This window comes from Labeo rohita, chromosome 20, assembly GCF_022985175.1.
Source record: "Labeo rohita strain BAU-BD-2019 chromosome 20, IGBB_LRoh.1.0, whole genome shotgun sequence".
In the NCBI taxonomy this organism is placed as follows: domain Eukaryota; kingdom Metazoa; phylum Chordata; class Actinopteri; order Cypriniformes; family Cyprinidae; genus Labeo; species Labeo rohita.
Genome location: NC_066888.1, coordinates 20,286,419 through 20,301,152, shown reverse-complemented (window position 1 = coordinate 20,301,152; position 14,734 = coordinate 20,286,419). Strand labels below are relative to the sequence as shown.

The 14,734-nt window shown below is 38.7% G+C and overlaps 2 protein-coding genes across 8 annotated transcripts in view; both read left to right on the top strand.

The window, feature by feature from the left end:
* The window catches only part of sash1a (SAM and SH3 domain containing 1a), a 242,880-nt gene extending 232,836 nt beyond the window's left edge, over positions 1–10,044 (top strand). For all 7 annotated transcript variants that reach the window (XM_051138021.1, XM_051138022.1, XM_051138020.1 and 4 more), the window contains 4 exons: positions 1,565–1,693; positions 3,979–4,949; positions 7,831–7,962; positions 8,078–10,044. In XM_051138021.1, the coding sequence (XP_050993978.1) occupies positions 1,565–1,693; positions 3,979–4,949; positions 7,831–7,962; positions 8,078–8,338 (1,493 nt within the window). In that variant the 3' untranslated portion in view covers positions 8,339–10,044. The remainder of the gene's footprint in view (positions 1–1,564; positions 1,694–3,978; positions 4,950–7,830; positions 7,963–8,077) is intronic.
* A 2,603-nt stretch (positions 10,045–12,647) lies between these two features.
* The window catches only part of usta (uronyl 2-sulfotransferase a), a 66,404-nt gene continuing 64,317 nt past the window's right edge, over positions 12,648–14,734 (top strand). Inside the window, exon 1 of the mRNA XM_051139453.1 lies at positions 12,648–13,183. Coding sequence (XP_050995410.1) covers positions 12,958–13,183 — 226 coding nt within the window. The 5' untranslated portion in view covers positions 12,648–12,957. The remainder of the gene's footprint in view (positions 13,184–14,734) is intronic.

Here is a 14,734-nt window from a genome sequence, read left to right as displayed (position 1 = left end):
AAAGTTGACAGTTTAACAGCTGAGCCCAAGCCTCTGTTACTAATTCGAAAATGTTACTTTAGAACTGGTAACAAAGGAACGTTGAGTTGCTTCATTGAAAGCTTGTCGTATTCACAATAAACATTAGTTTGAATGTCTGCTGAGGAAAGCGATATCTTTGTCGTAACATTAATATCCTTTGATCTGTTAAGGGTGATTTTGCTGCTCAGTGTATTTGTTCGCTGCGCCAAGCTAAAAACTCTCTTGTCTCTTGTCACCATCTAATGGCAGAAGTGTAACTAAAATCACCATCACAAACACGACGCTTTAGAAACAGCCGTGCTCTGCTTGTTTCAAAATCCTTACACGCACTCGAACCTAAAATAATCATTTATACAATTTGAAAAGGTTGAAGCAAATTACAAGGGTGTTCACAGTGGACTGTTTACACAATAATCTTGCGTCATAAAAGCATTCTGAACCCAGGTGAAATTACATATCGAAACGAACACACAAGTTCTCTTCAGCACTCTTCTTCATGAGCATTTCAGTGTGCGGATAAAAACTAGATTAGAGCGCCATCTGCTGTTAAAATCTAAGCTCAGAATCGATTCAAAAAGAGAATGGCTATGCTTTCGGAAGATCTCAGAATCTATCCATGAATCGATGTATTGTTCCATCCCTAATAATAATACATTCTCACCTGAAAACCTCTTAGAAGTCATTCCATGACTCAAAAACAGTAATATTTATAAAATGGTACTGGACTTGGGCATCTGCCATGACACTCGCTAAAAGAAGTACCGCAAACGGAGTGATACGATTACAAACTGTGAAATGGCTGTTGAAGTTCTGATATCACTCTAATATTGCATTCTTATCAGCCAATCCGTTTCGACGACCAGAAAGCAGTGTTTATAAATGTCAATAATACATGGACATAGCATTTACCAACATTAGCATCCATAAGAAGTGACAGTTATTCAGATTACTCAGGACCTCCCCCACTGTCTTTGTATAGTTATCATTTGTTTCTAAAATAATATTTAAGTTTATACAAAGTTGCGAGTGTCAATGACAGATGCCCAAATCCACAATTATTTTATAAATTATGGTGTTTTTGTGTCAGAATGCAGTTTTAGGCGAGAATGTACCCTTAACAGATGAAAGGATAGTATGACAAAGATACTAGAGATATGAGATTTCCTCAGCGGACATTCAAACTAATGTTTTATTGTGAATATGTGATTGAGCTGAAGAATGAATGCAATATCAGATGCAGGTAATTACACTCGCTCAGTCCATCTCTCTCTCATAATACAATTAGCTTTCAATGAAGCAACTTGATGTTTTTTCATTATTAGTTCTATTATTGATGTTTTCAAATTAGCAATGGAGGCTTAGGCTCAGTTGTTAAACTGTTGTTTTAAAGACACTCGTTGTTGTTATGTATTTACACACTTAATGGTGTCGAACTGTTGTATAAACACAATATCACTTCCCGATATATAGCTATTTTGCACTGCTACTCGTGTGATATTGCTCATGTGAACATTTCCTGATTCTGTGTATATGTATGTTCTAGGTAGCAGTGATCCGGAGCGCAGCGCCCTCTCTGGCTCTCAGGAGAAACTACTCTGCGAGGGGCGTGGCCTCATGGCCGACTCCCCACGAGACTCTGGTTGCTACGAAAGCAATGAAAACCTAGAGAATGGTAACCAGGCGCTTGTCTAGCATCTCCATACCAACCGCATCACCATGTCCAGCCTAGTGTAGCAACGCCATGACACCATCCTCTCACCTCTGGGCCACGCGTCTTTCTCTCTGCCATGACTCAGTGTCCTAACAGCCAATGAGAACCTGTCATCACATCTGGATTTAACCCAAGCCTGTCTGTCTGTCACATCCGCTGTGCCCTGTTCTCTGTCTGCTTCTCTGCTTCTAGAGGCGCTCTATCACCATTCCTTTATTTTAACTCTCTTATCCAGACTTCTGCTTTCTTTCATTCTGTTAGAAATAAAAAATCTCTCGCCATTGCTAACTGATCAGAAAACATCCACTGCCTCAGACAAATCTAAAGAGAGACAGACAAACTCACAGAAACAAATACAAGGCTTGTGCTCACAGCAGGACTTAAACAGGACGGTTTTGAGAATGTTTTCTGTGGCAAAACCACCATTTCAGACTCAGTTTGCCATTTCAAGAAATATCACTCCATATTTGTGTGTGGTGTTTGTTGTGGTCATATTGCACAAGTTCTTATGTGCCTAAAAAAGAAAAAAGACTTTATAAATGCAGAACGTAGTGGATGAATCGCATACATTTGGAAAGTGATATTTTACGTAGATTGTGTAAAAGTAGGAGCTAATCTACTGTTTTTAAAAGATTTTATCTAAGAGAAAGCATCTCAGTTTGTGTTTCCAAAGAAATTCAGTGTTTAAGGTTTTCTCTTTTCTGTTGTCTTCTTAACCTCCTACTGGCATCTTATAACACTGACTGATCCCTCCTCCTGTTGTGTATGTCAGTGTATGACTCTGTGTGTGTGTGTGTGTGTGTGTGTGTGTGTGTGTGTGTGTGTGTGTGAAGTATGATTGTTTAGGACGGATCAGAAATATGTGCAATCTGCCAAAGTGGAAAATAAATCCATTCTGTGATCTCTAGCATTCTGGTCTGCTTGCTTTTTTTCATCTGTTTTCATCTCTTGATATTATTTTATCAATATTTTATTATTTGCTCTTTACTTTCCATTCATTTCTTGTGAGAACAACAGTACAGAGCTTAGTATATTCAATATTTTATAGCATGCACTACTTTGTCACCATTAGAGTCATTGATTCTGTTAAAGTATATCTGATGGCCCAGGAAAAATACTTTAAATGCATCCTTGAATGCGCCTTTCTTTCATTTCCAGATTCTTGCATCATTTCTCAACCATGTCATTATCATTTATGACCTTCATTTATTTATCCTAAAGTTACTGCACTTATTTATTTACTTGTTTTTTAATATAAGTAGTGTGGCTCTGTGATTCTTAAATAGTTTGAATGTCACTAACTCTATACTCAGCATATTAAGTATATTGGATGTGAAAAATTGGCAGAAAATGATGCTTTCTAAATAAATATGATCTGGACTTGTGGCTTTTCTTCGCTTAATGTCTTAACACTTACACTTAACACTCACCCAACCTTTAACTTGAAACTAACCCTTAAGTAATCCCTTAAAATTTAACACAATATATATTGAATAACTATACCTCTGGGTACCTGCTAAACAATGTAACCACTAACCTGTTCAGTAACATTTGTACTTTTTTAAACCTTTACTTATGTTACAGATAGTTTTGCATGTTAAAAAGATAGTTCACAGAAAATGAAAATTACATTTACTTACCTTCATGTTGTTCCAGATCGGTCTCACAGACTTTCTTTTGTGGACTGAGACATAAGCAAGACATAAGCAAGTTAAACAGTTTTGGTAAAACATGTCAAGTCAGTTTAACCAACACTAACTCAGGCTGATATAGCTAAAACAATAAGCTAAATAATCTGGAAAACAATTTTGTGCAAAAAGGTAGCTTTAGCTTGGCATTGGAGTAGTAGCCTCAAAGACACACTTTTGTTCCTTTTGTACCCCCGAAGGGTGCATTTCACTACATAGATGATACTGATACTGATGCTGCTGTATGTACCCTTAAGGTAGAAATATCCACCCTTTAGGAGTAGATAAGATTTTAAGGATACTGTCCTAGTGACAAGCTGTTGTTTCTTATTTCACATATAATACTGCATCTCTTCCACTTGCACAATAATGCATGAACCACACGACTAATAGTGCAATCATGCATGCACATATCAATAATAAAGTAGAAGAGCTGTGAAAACATCAGGGTTATTCTTAGGAACGAAAAAACAAACCAGAAGGTACCATCTGAAGCCTATCAGGAAAGAATTTTATGTGATTAATGAATTTATGTGAAAGCACGACTCTCTGTTTCAGGTAAAAGCCGCAAGGCGTCGCGCCACAGCCGTGGTTCATCTGGGTTTGATTGTGGGGGAGTAAAGTCTCCAGACTATCCCACTCTTCCCATGACTCACTCCACTGAAGCTCTTCAGCAGCAGGCCAAGAAGGAACGCAAGTTCCCGAAGACCTTTCTGCCCCGGCCCATAAAGGGCTTCAGTCTGCGAAGCCTCGGCCTCAAGAAGGGCTCCAAAGCAGGACAGACCTCACGCATTCCGGTCAGCCGAAGCTGTGAGGAGTTGGATGGCCCCCAGGAAACTCCTGAGTCTTGGAAGCGCTCACATTCTCTGGGGGATATACACTGGGAGCAGGCCTTCGATCAGAGGAAGGACCAGAGTGGCAGTGAGGAGAAAGGCAGGCCGGAAAGCAACAACAAGGAAGTGAAGTTTGATCCTATAGAATCAAACCTGGACCAGAGCAGCGATAAGGCTGGAAGAGAGACAAGCTCGCTGCAGAGACCTACGGTTCCCACACAGCTTCCCCTCAGCCCGGTTGCTCCATTGCCTGCTGCTCAGAACTCAAACCGCCAACCAGTTTCTGCCCCAACTAGCCCCGCTCCACGGACTCACCCTAAAAAGCCACCTGTCCCACCTCCTGTGCCTGCTAAAAAGTCCAAAGAACGTCTGCCGAATGGTTTGCGCCACCCTCCGCTAGTGCTGTCCGGCTCAGTGCCAAATACGCCAACCCTACCCCCAAAACCCATATATACCCCAACCACTCCTTCTGAGAGTTCCCCGTCAACCTCATTATCACCAGGAGAATCTCCAGCAGCTCTGAGTCCACCCTGGCTGTCTGACCTACCTGAATCAGCATGTCCTCAGATCCATGGAGCTAAAGTTGCCCTCAGCAGGAAGATCTCCCATGCTAAAATGACTGACCTGGAGACTCTGCTGGAGGACAGGATGCGCTCGGAAGGCATTGACCTCACCGAAGAGCCGTACTCTGATAAAGTAAGTCATGATTTCATATCAGATGAATCTAGTAGTAATGCTGTTGCCTCCCACAATTTTCAGGCAGTAGTAGGTGGAAGAGAGTGCTGGTCATCCCCCCCCCCCCACCTATAATCCCTATCGGTACCGAGACTCAAACCTACAAACTTTGGGTTACAAGTCTGACTCGCTCGTTTTTTTTTTTGTTTTTTTTTAAGATTTTTAAGATTTATTTTTGGCCTTTGTTACAATAGGACAGATCATATCTGACAGGAACCAAATGGGAGAGAGAGAATGGGGCAGGATTGGGAAAGGTCCTCGATCCGGGATTCGAACTTGGGATGCCCGCAGCGCAATTGTGCTGTATGTAGACGTGCTGCTCACAAGGCTATCGGTGCCGACACTAGTCTGACTCTCTAACAATTAGGCCATGACTGCAAACAAAAAATTGCAAATAAGTCACCATATTGCAGGGTTCCTCAAATCTGGCCCTAGGGAACCACTGCCCTGCAGTTTAGCTCAAAGTCTAATCAAGCAAACGTTCCTGTAATTCTCTAGTAACTTTGAAGGCCTTAGGCGCTTTAAAAACTAGCCAGCATGGTGGTTCCTAGACTAGAGAACCATTTTTCCTTCTCGGGCCGCTTTCCTGGTTGCATTTGCACTGGCAGTAGGAACTCAGAGCTGTTTTTGTGTTGTGTGCTTCGGATTTCGATAACGAAGATGGAATCTAAACACACAATTTATGCGAATAAACGAATAATCCTAAAATCTGACTAAATTACAGCTTGCAGTGTTACATATCAAGCCTGAGAAAAGAACACAATGCTGCAGACAACAGGTAGCTAAATGCCATTATCACTGTTTTCCATGTTTGTGGAGTAAATATTTTTACACAGCTTTGTAAAAAATGTTGAGTAACCAGTGTTTTGTATGCATTCGGCCAATCAGAGCATACTTGCGTCACTGGTAGTTCTTATAGAACTGTTCTCGCACCGAACATTTTTATAGTTCCTAGGACTATTGGCGGAAGTTCGTGCTTTTTGATGTCACTGTCGGCCGCTTCAGCGTTCCCGCTGCCAGTGCGAATGCAATCAGGAAAACCAATTCTGGCTAGTTGTTAAAACTGACTTCTTAGAACTAGAGAACTGCGAAAGCACCTAAAATAGGAGCTAATTTAGTTGCCCCAAATGGAGTTCCCAGATCTACATTCATTCTAGTTCCTGTGATGTGAAACAAAAAAAGGTTCATCCCATGCGAAAGCCCCTCTTGATTAGTTTGCTTTGTTTTTTTGTTTTTTTGGTTGGAGCTAAAATCTTCAGGACAGTAAAGAATTCTTCAGTGATCTCTTCAGTATAGCCTAATTGACTTCATGTTCATAGGACCACAAGTTTGCATGAATGTCGTCATATGGGGAAAATGGTGGCACTGTAGAAGTTATAAAAAGGTTAGCAGACTAAACAGAAACAATGATTAACAGTAGGGGGCTTGACTCAACCGTGCCACTGTCCCTGGAAAGTCGTGGCTAGGAGGATTTTTCCTTCCATTTACTGCTGGAAGTTTTTTTAGAAAGTGTCAAGAAAAATGGAAAGAAGCATACATTTTAATCAGGGCTCATCCAAGCACTAATTTCCACTCATCAGATTCCACATAAGAAGACATTCCTATAGTAGCTATACAGTAGGTTTTTGTTGCAGTCTCTGTCCAATTAATCAACTTGGCTATTTAAAATTTCTAAAATGCACGGCTTAGCACAGACACAACTATCACATATCCTGTATTCTTAAAAAGTCCTTTCAATCATGGCAGCAAAAGCAATGGGAAAGGATTGGAGGACTCATTGCGGAATATATCTGGTATATCTTCTTGAGTCCTCGGTGTGTAATGTCCACGTTTATCAACAAACCAAATCTGATTCCAAGTCACTTCTTCGAAATCATCCAACACAAAAAGGTGAATAAGAGGTGAAAAATGTCCCCTCTTTAATATGAAAACACTGGAACGGTTTGTGGTTTCAGACTGCCTGGAGTTTTAGTGCTTTTTATTGGCAGCCAATCCTATTATGCCTGGACCAACAACGTATCGGATGTACCCCGACTTGGGCACAAGAGTTTGAATCTCTTTGAGTAGATTTTGAATTAATCTCTCAGTTAACAAGACGTTTATAAGTTAAATCTGATGTGAGCGTAATATAAATGAAATACTTTCTTCTTTCGCAGCTTGTCTGCTATTCATTGTTTCATTTCCCTGAGGAGTGTAAACAATGGCGCTATCAAAACATTACTCGGCTTGTGTGAGCTTTGAACTTGGACTGTTGATTATTTCACAAAGATGGACGAATATTGCGCTTGTTGAGCTAACAACAACAAAAAACTGCTTGGTTTGCAATATCATGAAGCCACATTGGCCTATTTTAGAGAAGATGTCCATTTGGCGTGCTAACAAAGACGTGGTGAAAATGATTAAACTGGATCTTAGCTACGCCACACAAGGCGATGTTAGCATTAGAGCGCCGAATCTCACATTAAACAAACAATTTAGTCTCGCTCGCCTTGTAATGCTGTAATTGGCACATAAAGTTTGCTTGTTTGTGAGTCAACCTCCGTTTCCAAGTGTGCTTGGTCTCCACCAACCATAAAATCAATTAAAAAGCCACATGAAATGAACTTTATGATCTGATAATTTCTGTTGTTTTTCAGAGTCCACAGTCTGAGACGAATGTTGCGCCGCTCACATTAGCTAGGCGCTAATCACAGCTTAGCTTAAAACAAGAAAAAATTCTCCTCATATTTTAAATGTTTTGATAACTGAATTTGTTAAGTCGCTAGAGATGTTTTCCAATCGCTTAAACTTCACTAGATCTTATTTTCCTGGCTAATCTTTCATTTTTCTCGGCGTTTCTCAGCACGGCCGGTGTGGGATTCCTCAGCTCTTAGTACAGAGATACTCAGAGGACTTTCAGCAGCCAGTGAAGGACGTGGCGTCCAGTCTGGATCAGATCAGAGTTAAACAACTCCGCAAGGAGCACCGCATGGCTGTGAGTTACTTCAGCAGATTCCATTTGATTTAGCACTTGCGTGAGTCAAATTAGATCATAATTCTCTTATTTACTTTCCAGCATTAGCACTGACATTTAGCCCTTGTTTTCACAGATTCCCTCAGGAGGTTTGACTGACATGTGTCGGAAGCCAGTTTCTCCTGTTCACGTGAGCTCCGTCTCTGATTGGCTCGTGTCGATTGGAATGCCCATGTATTCTGCCCCTCTGTTGGCTGCCGGGTTTGACACGTTGGATCACGTGTCGTTCTTAAACGAGGCAAAAGCGAGGGAGGCGGGCTTGAAGGAGGACCATCACATACGTATTCTTCTCAGCGAAGCCCAACTAGTCACAGCCAGCAGCTCAGGACAGTCATAATACTAACATGAGCTGTTATGAACTTAATGAATCAAACTTTGCTGGTGATGGGACAGTCCTGGACAACAGCTGCCGAGTTTTCTCCCACCTTTCTGTCTTATGTGTCTTGGTATTTTCAGAAATGACTGATCTGGCTTCCAAGGACTGTTATTGTGGGCCTATCAACAGATGTTTCCTTAGAAACATCGAGTTTTGGCCTGTCGAAAGAAAGCACACTTTTTTTGCTGAGAATTTATGCTTTTGTATGAATTTGAAGATTGTTCAAAATCCCTTTTTCAGGAAGTGAGATTTATTTAGAGAAAAACAAAAAAAATGTTAAGGAAAAGTATCAAGAGTATGTCACCTGGCCAAAGCAATGTCATTTCATGCAGGTTTTGTTAATATAATATTACTTTATTTCTCAAAGCATACAGTATGTATATGAAAAGATGAGTCATTCCCAAAAGCATGATGTTGCCATATGGGGATATTCAGAGCAATGCACATTTTGATTTCAGGCCAATAGTTGGTCACGGTTTTAGCAACTATGTACTATGTTTGTACAAACCATTTCGTTTGTGTCTTTCTTCAAGGTTGCATTTTAGCATCACTCCTTATAATCCGCGTATTATAATATTGTATATTCACAGCACATTTAATCTTCCCAGTCTTCTAAACACACAATATTCACCACGCATCACTTGTTGCGGCATATCAAAGTGTATTACTGTATCAGCTGTATCAATTTATGTTGCCTGTTATCTTGAAAATTATACTCCTGCATATCGTGTACCTCTTTATCGTACTCATCTCCGATGCAACGGATGCATCACACAGCTGTAATATGCTTGCTGGAGTGAAATGTGTACAGGTGTTTGTTTTTTATTTTGTCCCAGATTGCCTTGCACTTTGACTGGGGTGTTGAAGACATTTTGAATCGTAAATCAAAAAAGCCTCGAGCTCTTGAAAGCACACAGTCTTAGCCTTAAAATACTAGTAAATCAAATCAAAACTGATAGTGACTAACTTAGAGGAGTGTTTTAACACTAGTCATATATGCACATACTGGTGCTTTACCCATGAGTTAAAAGTGTTCGAAATTGGGAAGAAAGATCAGTGAAGCGTTATTTATTTTCGTCATTCATAACACAATGCAAATGTCATGCGTTTGTGTTTTTTAGGGAGAATAAGGTGTTACGGACATAACTTTTCTGGTCCGTTTCTCACCACAGACAACATCTGGCAGACTCGCTTCTAAATTAAAACTGAGCGTGAAGTATTTACGTAAGCTGACGTCATCACAGCTCACAGATTTAAAACATTACATCAGTCAAAATCAAGCACACTGAAGCGAGTTTCTCCCACGTTCACTCTCAAGCTGTTTTTTATTAAGCAGCTGAGGTGAAAACTTTTACAAATCTTTAGGTTTTCCATTTACAGAAAGACACTTTTTTTAAAAAAGCTTGCTTTGGAATTGTATTTCTCCCTCATGCCATTTATTCTTTTGTATCTAACGCAGCACAATTTATAGGCCGTAATGCTCAAGGTTTTATTGGACGTTTTAATTAGTAGAGAATCAATAGATTCCTTTGTATGAAAATGGATGCCTTGAAAATGCTATCAGTTGAGTGCTTTGATAACAATGAGGCTTTTTATGTGAAATCGAAAATATATTTCATGAAATGTTACTGTAAAAATGCACTTTATTAAAGAAAGTTGTTTTTTAATTCCATAGTGGAGAAAATTAGATTGCAAATCGACACATTTACGGTTTTTTAAAAAAGTTTGTTTTCAGGTCAGACGTTGATGGTTGAGGTGGGCTGTTTGAATATCAAATCTGTTTAAAAAAGTTATAATCACTTGTTAATTAATTACAGAACTAACCATGACCAGTTAATTATTTCAACTTAAATGATATAAAACTGGGTCTTAATTACATATATGAAATGATTAACTGAGGTTGCACATTCTGTATATGTAATTGATATTTAAATAACTTATTTTTGCTTTTACATCAAATGTAATTATTAGCTGTACTATACATCATAGAGCAATACTCTTTCACCTAGTTAGTCAGTGACATGCTACAGTGACCATTGTAAAATATATGTATAAAAATGATTTTATCTGGTTTAAGTTCGCTAATGATTGTCTATAAAGGTTTTGCTTGTGTATTTACAAACAAAAATGTCTTAAAATATTTGTTTCTTCGAGGTGTAATAAAAAAAAAGAATATCCTACACTGACTGCTCTCCCTTACTCTGTATTTTCAGCCATTACTTCAGTTTTCAGTGTCAAATGATCCTTCAGAAATCATTCTAATATGCTGATTTGGTCCTTAAGAAACATTATTGTGTGTTGAAAAGGGTACTGCATTTTTATGAATATAAAGTTCAATAGAACAGCATTTATAAGCCTATTAATTTCCTTTAGGAAAGAAAAAAACTTCTGAACTGTAATGTATATTATTTTTTAGTCTGTCTGAGACTAGTGTCCTTTCGGTGGACAGTTATATCAGCCCAATTGATCAAACGTTCTTTTTTTTTTAAACTTCATCTTCATCAGAATGACAGAAAAAAGTGACTCTTAGATAATTTATTAAAGTACAAGTAAATTCTCCGTATCAGCAGTACTGTATGCAAATAAACATCCTAATTTGACAACAAATTAGAATTACAAAACCCTCAGGAAACTATATCCAAAATGGGGAGACAATATTAAACACAGCTTGAAGCTAAAGAGAAGGCCTAATTTCGCCCTTGTTCACTTTTCACTTGGCAATCACCAGACATGATTATATTCCCAGTGGGTTAAATAAAGCCATGATTTCATTTGATTTAGAATGCCTCAGTAAAATAAAAGATATTGAGTTGCACTATAAATGAAACCATTGTGCGGCAGACTGCTTTTATCATTCTAACACTTACTCACTTACATGGCCTGAAAGAGTCAAATTTATTTTTGCTAGTTCAAAAACTGCTCAGTCATGAACTTGACTTTTGGCTGAATGTTTGTTTAATTAAATTTTTCTATCTTTGCTCTTGTCTTTACTGCCCTTTTTTGGCTTCAAAGCTGTTTGTACACTTAAAAAACAGCTGATAGATACAGTTGAAGTCAAAAGTTTACATACACCTTGCAGAATCTGCAAAATGGTAATTATTTTACCAAAATAAGAGGAATTGTACAAAATGTTATTTTTTATTTAGTACTGACTTGAATTAGATAATTCACATGAAAGACATTTACATATAGTCCACAAGAGAAAATAATAGATGAATTTATAAAAATGACCCAGTTCAAAAGTTTACATACGCTTTATTCTTAATACTGTTTTTACCTGAATGATCCACAGATGTATTTGTTTGTTTAGTGATAGTTGTTCATGAGTCCCTTGTTTGTCCTAAAATCCCTGATGTTCAAGATTCTGTGGTTTTTCAGCATTTTTGTGTATTTTAACACTTTCCAACAGTGACTGTATGATTTTGAGATCCATCTTTTCACACTGAGGACAACTGAGGGACTCATAACTTTTTGAATTTGAAGATCAGGGTAAATTTCACTAAATTTGTCTTGTAGGAAATGTAAGTATCTTCAGTAGCGTCTGAAGGGCAATAGTAAATGAAAAATAAATATATGATATTTAGGAAAAATAAGTAAACACATCTTCATTCTGTTCAAAAGTTTACACCCCTGGCTTTTAATGCACAATTATTCCATCTGGAGCATCAGCGAGCGTTTGAACCTTCTGTAATAGTTGCATACGAGTCCCTCAGTTGTCTTCAGTGTCAAAAGATAGATCTCAAAATCATACAGTCATTGTTGGAAAGGGTTCAAATACACAAAACGCTGTTCAGGACAAACAAGGGAGTCGTGAACAACTATCACTATAAAAACAAACAAAAAAACAGCTGTGGATCATTCAGGTAAGAACACAGTATTAGGAATCAAGTTTATGTAAACTTTTGGACTGAGTCATTTTTTATAAATGCAACTATTATTTTCTATGTAAATGCCTTTTATGTGAAATATCTTATTCAGGTCAGTACTAAAAAAAATAACATGCTGCTTGCATAATCCTGCTTGCATAAAAAAATAATGAACATTTGGCAGATTCTGCAGGGTACGTAAACTTTTGACTTCAACTGTAGACAGACAGTCCTTGATGATCTTTTATATTGAAGATGTATTTTTATTAATATATTTCTAAGAGTTTAAAGTGATTAGTGGTTTTGCAGCAGAATGTGTTTTATTAGTTTTTCTTAACAGGCTGCACTGACGCTGCTCATTCTTTAGCGCGTTTTCACGCGTCTTCCGCCTGGTGGTGCTGAGCGGCACACGGCACCGCGTGAATACGAGTCCATCCTCCGGTTGAACTTTTTCCTCCACATTCAGTAATCTGACACCGACACTAACCCCAAAAAGCAGAGGATGGATTCCCAACTTCATTCGCAAAAATAGCTCAGCCAGAGCAGTCGAGAAAACACGTCCGAGCTGGGGGCGAACATCCGAACGCGTGTGTTTGCGTGCATCGGTCTGTGAAGTGACTTCACTTAGTTTTGGTTTAAATGTTGACTAAAAAGTTGTTATCTAAAGAGGCGGATGGGTGACGACCATTCTCGGCGCTTCCATGTGAGGAGACGATGAAGAATTACAGCAGCAGTCCCCGTCTAAACAATCACAGCGCGAGTCACAGTACGGATCGGAACAGCAGGAAGGGATTCTGGTTATCGGCTCTCGGGCTTCGCTTCTCCCTGCGCGATTATGGTTTTTGCATGGCCACACTGCTGCTCTTCTGTCTCGGCTCACTGTTTTACCAGCTGAACGGAGGACCCCCTAAAGTTCTGCTGGAGATCAGGCAGTATCTCGGTAAGATTCCGCTCTCCTTCCTATCGCTTTCCTCAGTGTTTGGAGACTTGTACCGACTGCTGTCTCGTCACGGCATCAAAGTGTCCAACATTTCCGTTGTGTGTAGCCGAGGCAGATGTTGGATTTCCTGAGGTTTCTGCGCTTTTTTTTGTTAGGCGTGTTTGGACAGGTTTGCTTTTTTGCGTCCTCACCTGAAGTCAGACAAGTTTTGAGGCTTTTGGGGGATATTTACACCCGTGAAGTTCGTTTGAAAAGACCGTTTAATCAAAAATAAAAGTCATGGACCTGTAACAAACCTGTGTGGACACAGTGCAATGTTAGACAGACCGTTTCAGTCACCATTCACTTTAACAGCATCTTTTTTCCCCCCAACAAATGAAAGTGAATGGGGACTGGGTGACTGTCAATTGAACAAAGTCATGCAGGTTTGGAACAACATAAGCTTGAGTACATGATGACAACAATTCCTTTAACTTCTAATCATATAGAATGAAGAACTGTTTATTTTTCTTATTCACTTATGCACTGATGTCTTTTAAACACAAGCAGTTTATACCTTCTGATGCAAACTACAGATCATACAGATCTCTCTGTCAAAGTAAACCAACCCATATTCATGCTGCATCTATGTTAATGCAACAGGCATCAGCTTGTGTGTGTTATTTATATCTTAATGTACAATCTGTGTGTTTAACACTTGCATTATATTTTTCTGAAGGGTATTCAGAGGTTAGATACTGCAGTCATTCTCTGTCTTGGTAAGACAAAGGAATGTTTTGATTTAGATTTTTGATAATATAGTCTATTTGTAGACCATACCACAGCCAATTATAATGACGTTTTTATGTATTGTGTTTAAAAACTGTTTTGTTAATCATTGCTGAAATGTTTACAATAGGCAGTTTAATACTATGTTCCATTGGAACAAAATAATAAATCACTGGTGTAAAAAATGTGAGTATTTCTGCACTTGAGTTTATTTATGTTGAGCTGTCAAAGTAAATGTGCAGAGGGCTGTGAGAGCTAGAGAGAGATGTAGAGCACATGGGTCATCGTGTATTGTCATAAAAAGCGGTCTGTGTCGTTGTGTTTGTATGAAATTGAAAATAACATTACCATGAGCGGTACATGCTTTCATTCTGCCAGAGTGTGTTTGTGAAAGGGGTCAGTGGTCTGTCATTACATCTTAATGATATAATGTGCACACGGACCAGCCGCCTACTTAATTCGTCTATAATCTGTCAGGATATTAACACATTATAAACGCTACTGTATCACAAATTTCTAAGGCCTTTGTAACAAAACTTGCAACAATTAAAGAGTAAAACTAAAGAGCTTTGTTTTAAATCTTACTAAGATGCATTACCGGGATTTACAGTGTGACAACTGATATTAAAATGCATTTAATGTAAATATTCTGCTATATTGCTATAAAATCTCTGACTTAAATTACAAATTCATCCTAAATTTAGCATATTTTTACTCACTTTGGGCCTCTGAGTAAAACTGATGTGTTTTTGTACTCCTCCGGAATCTCACCATATCATACTA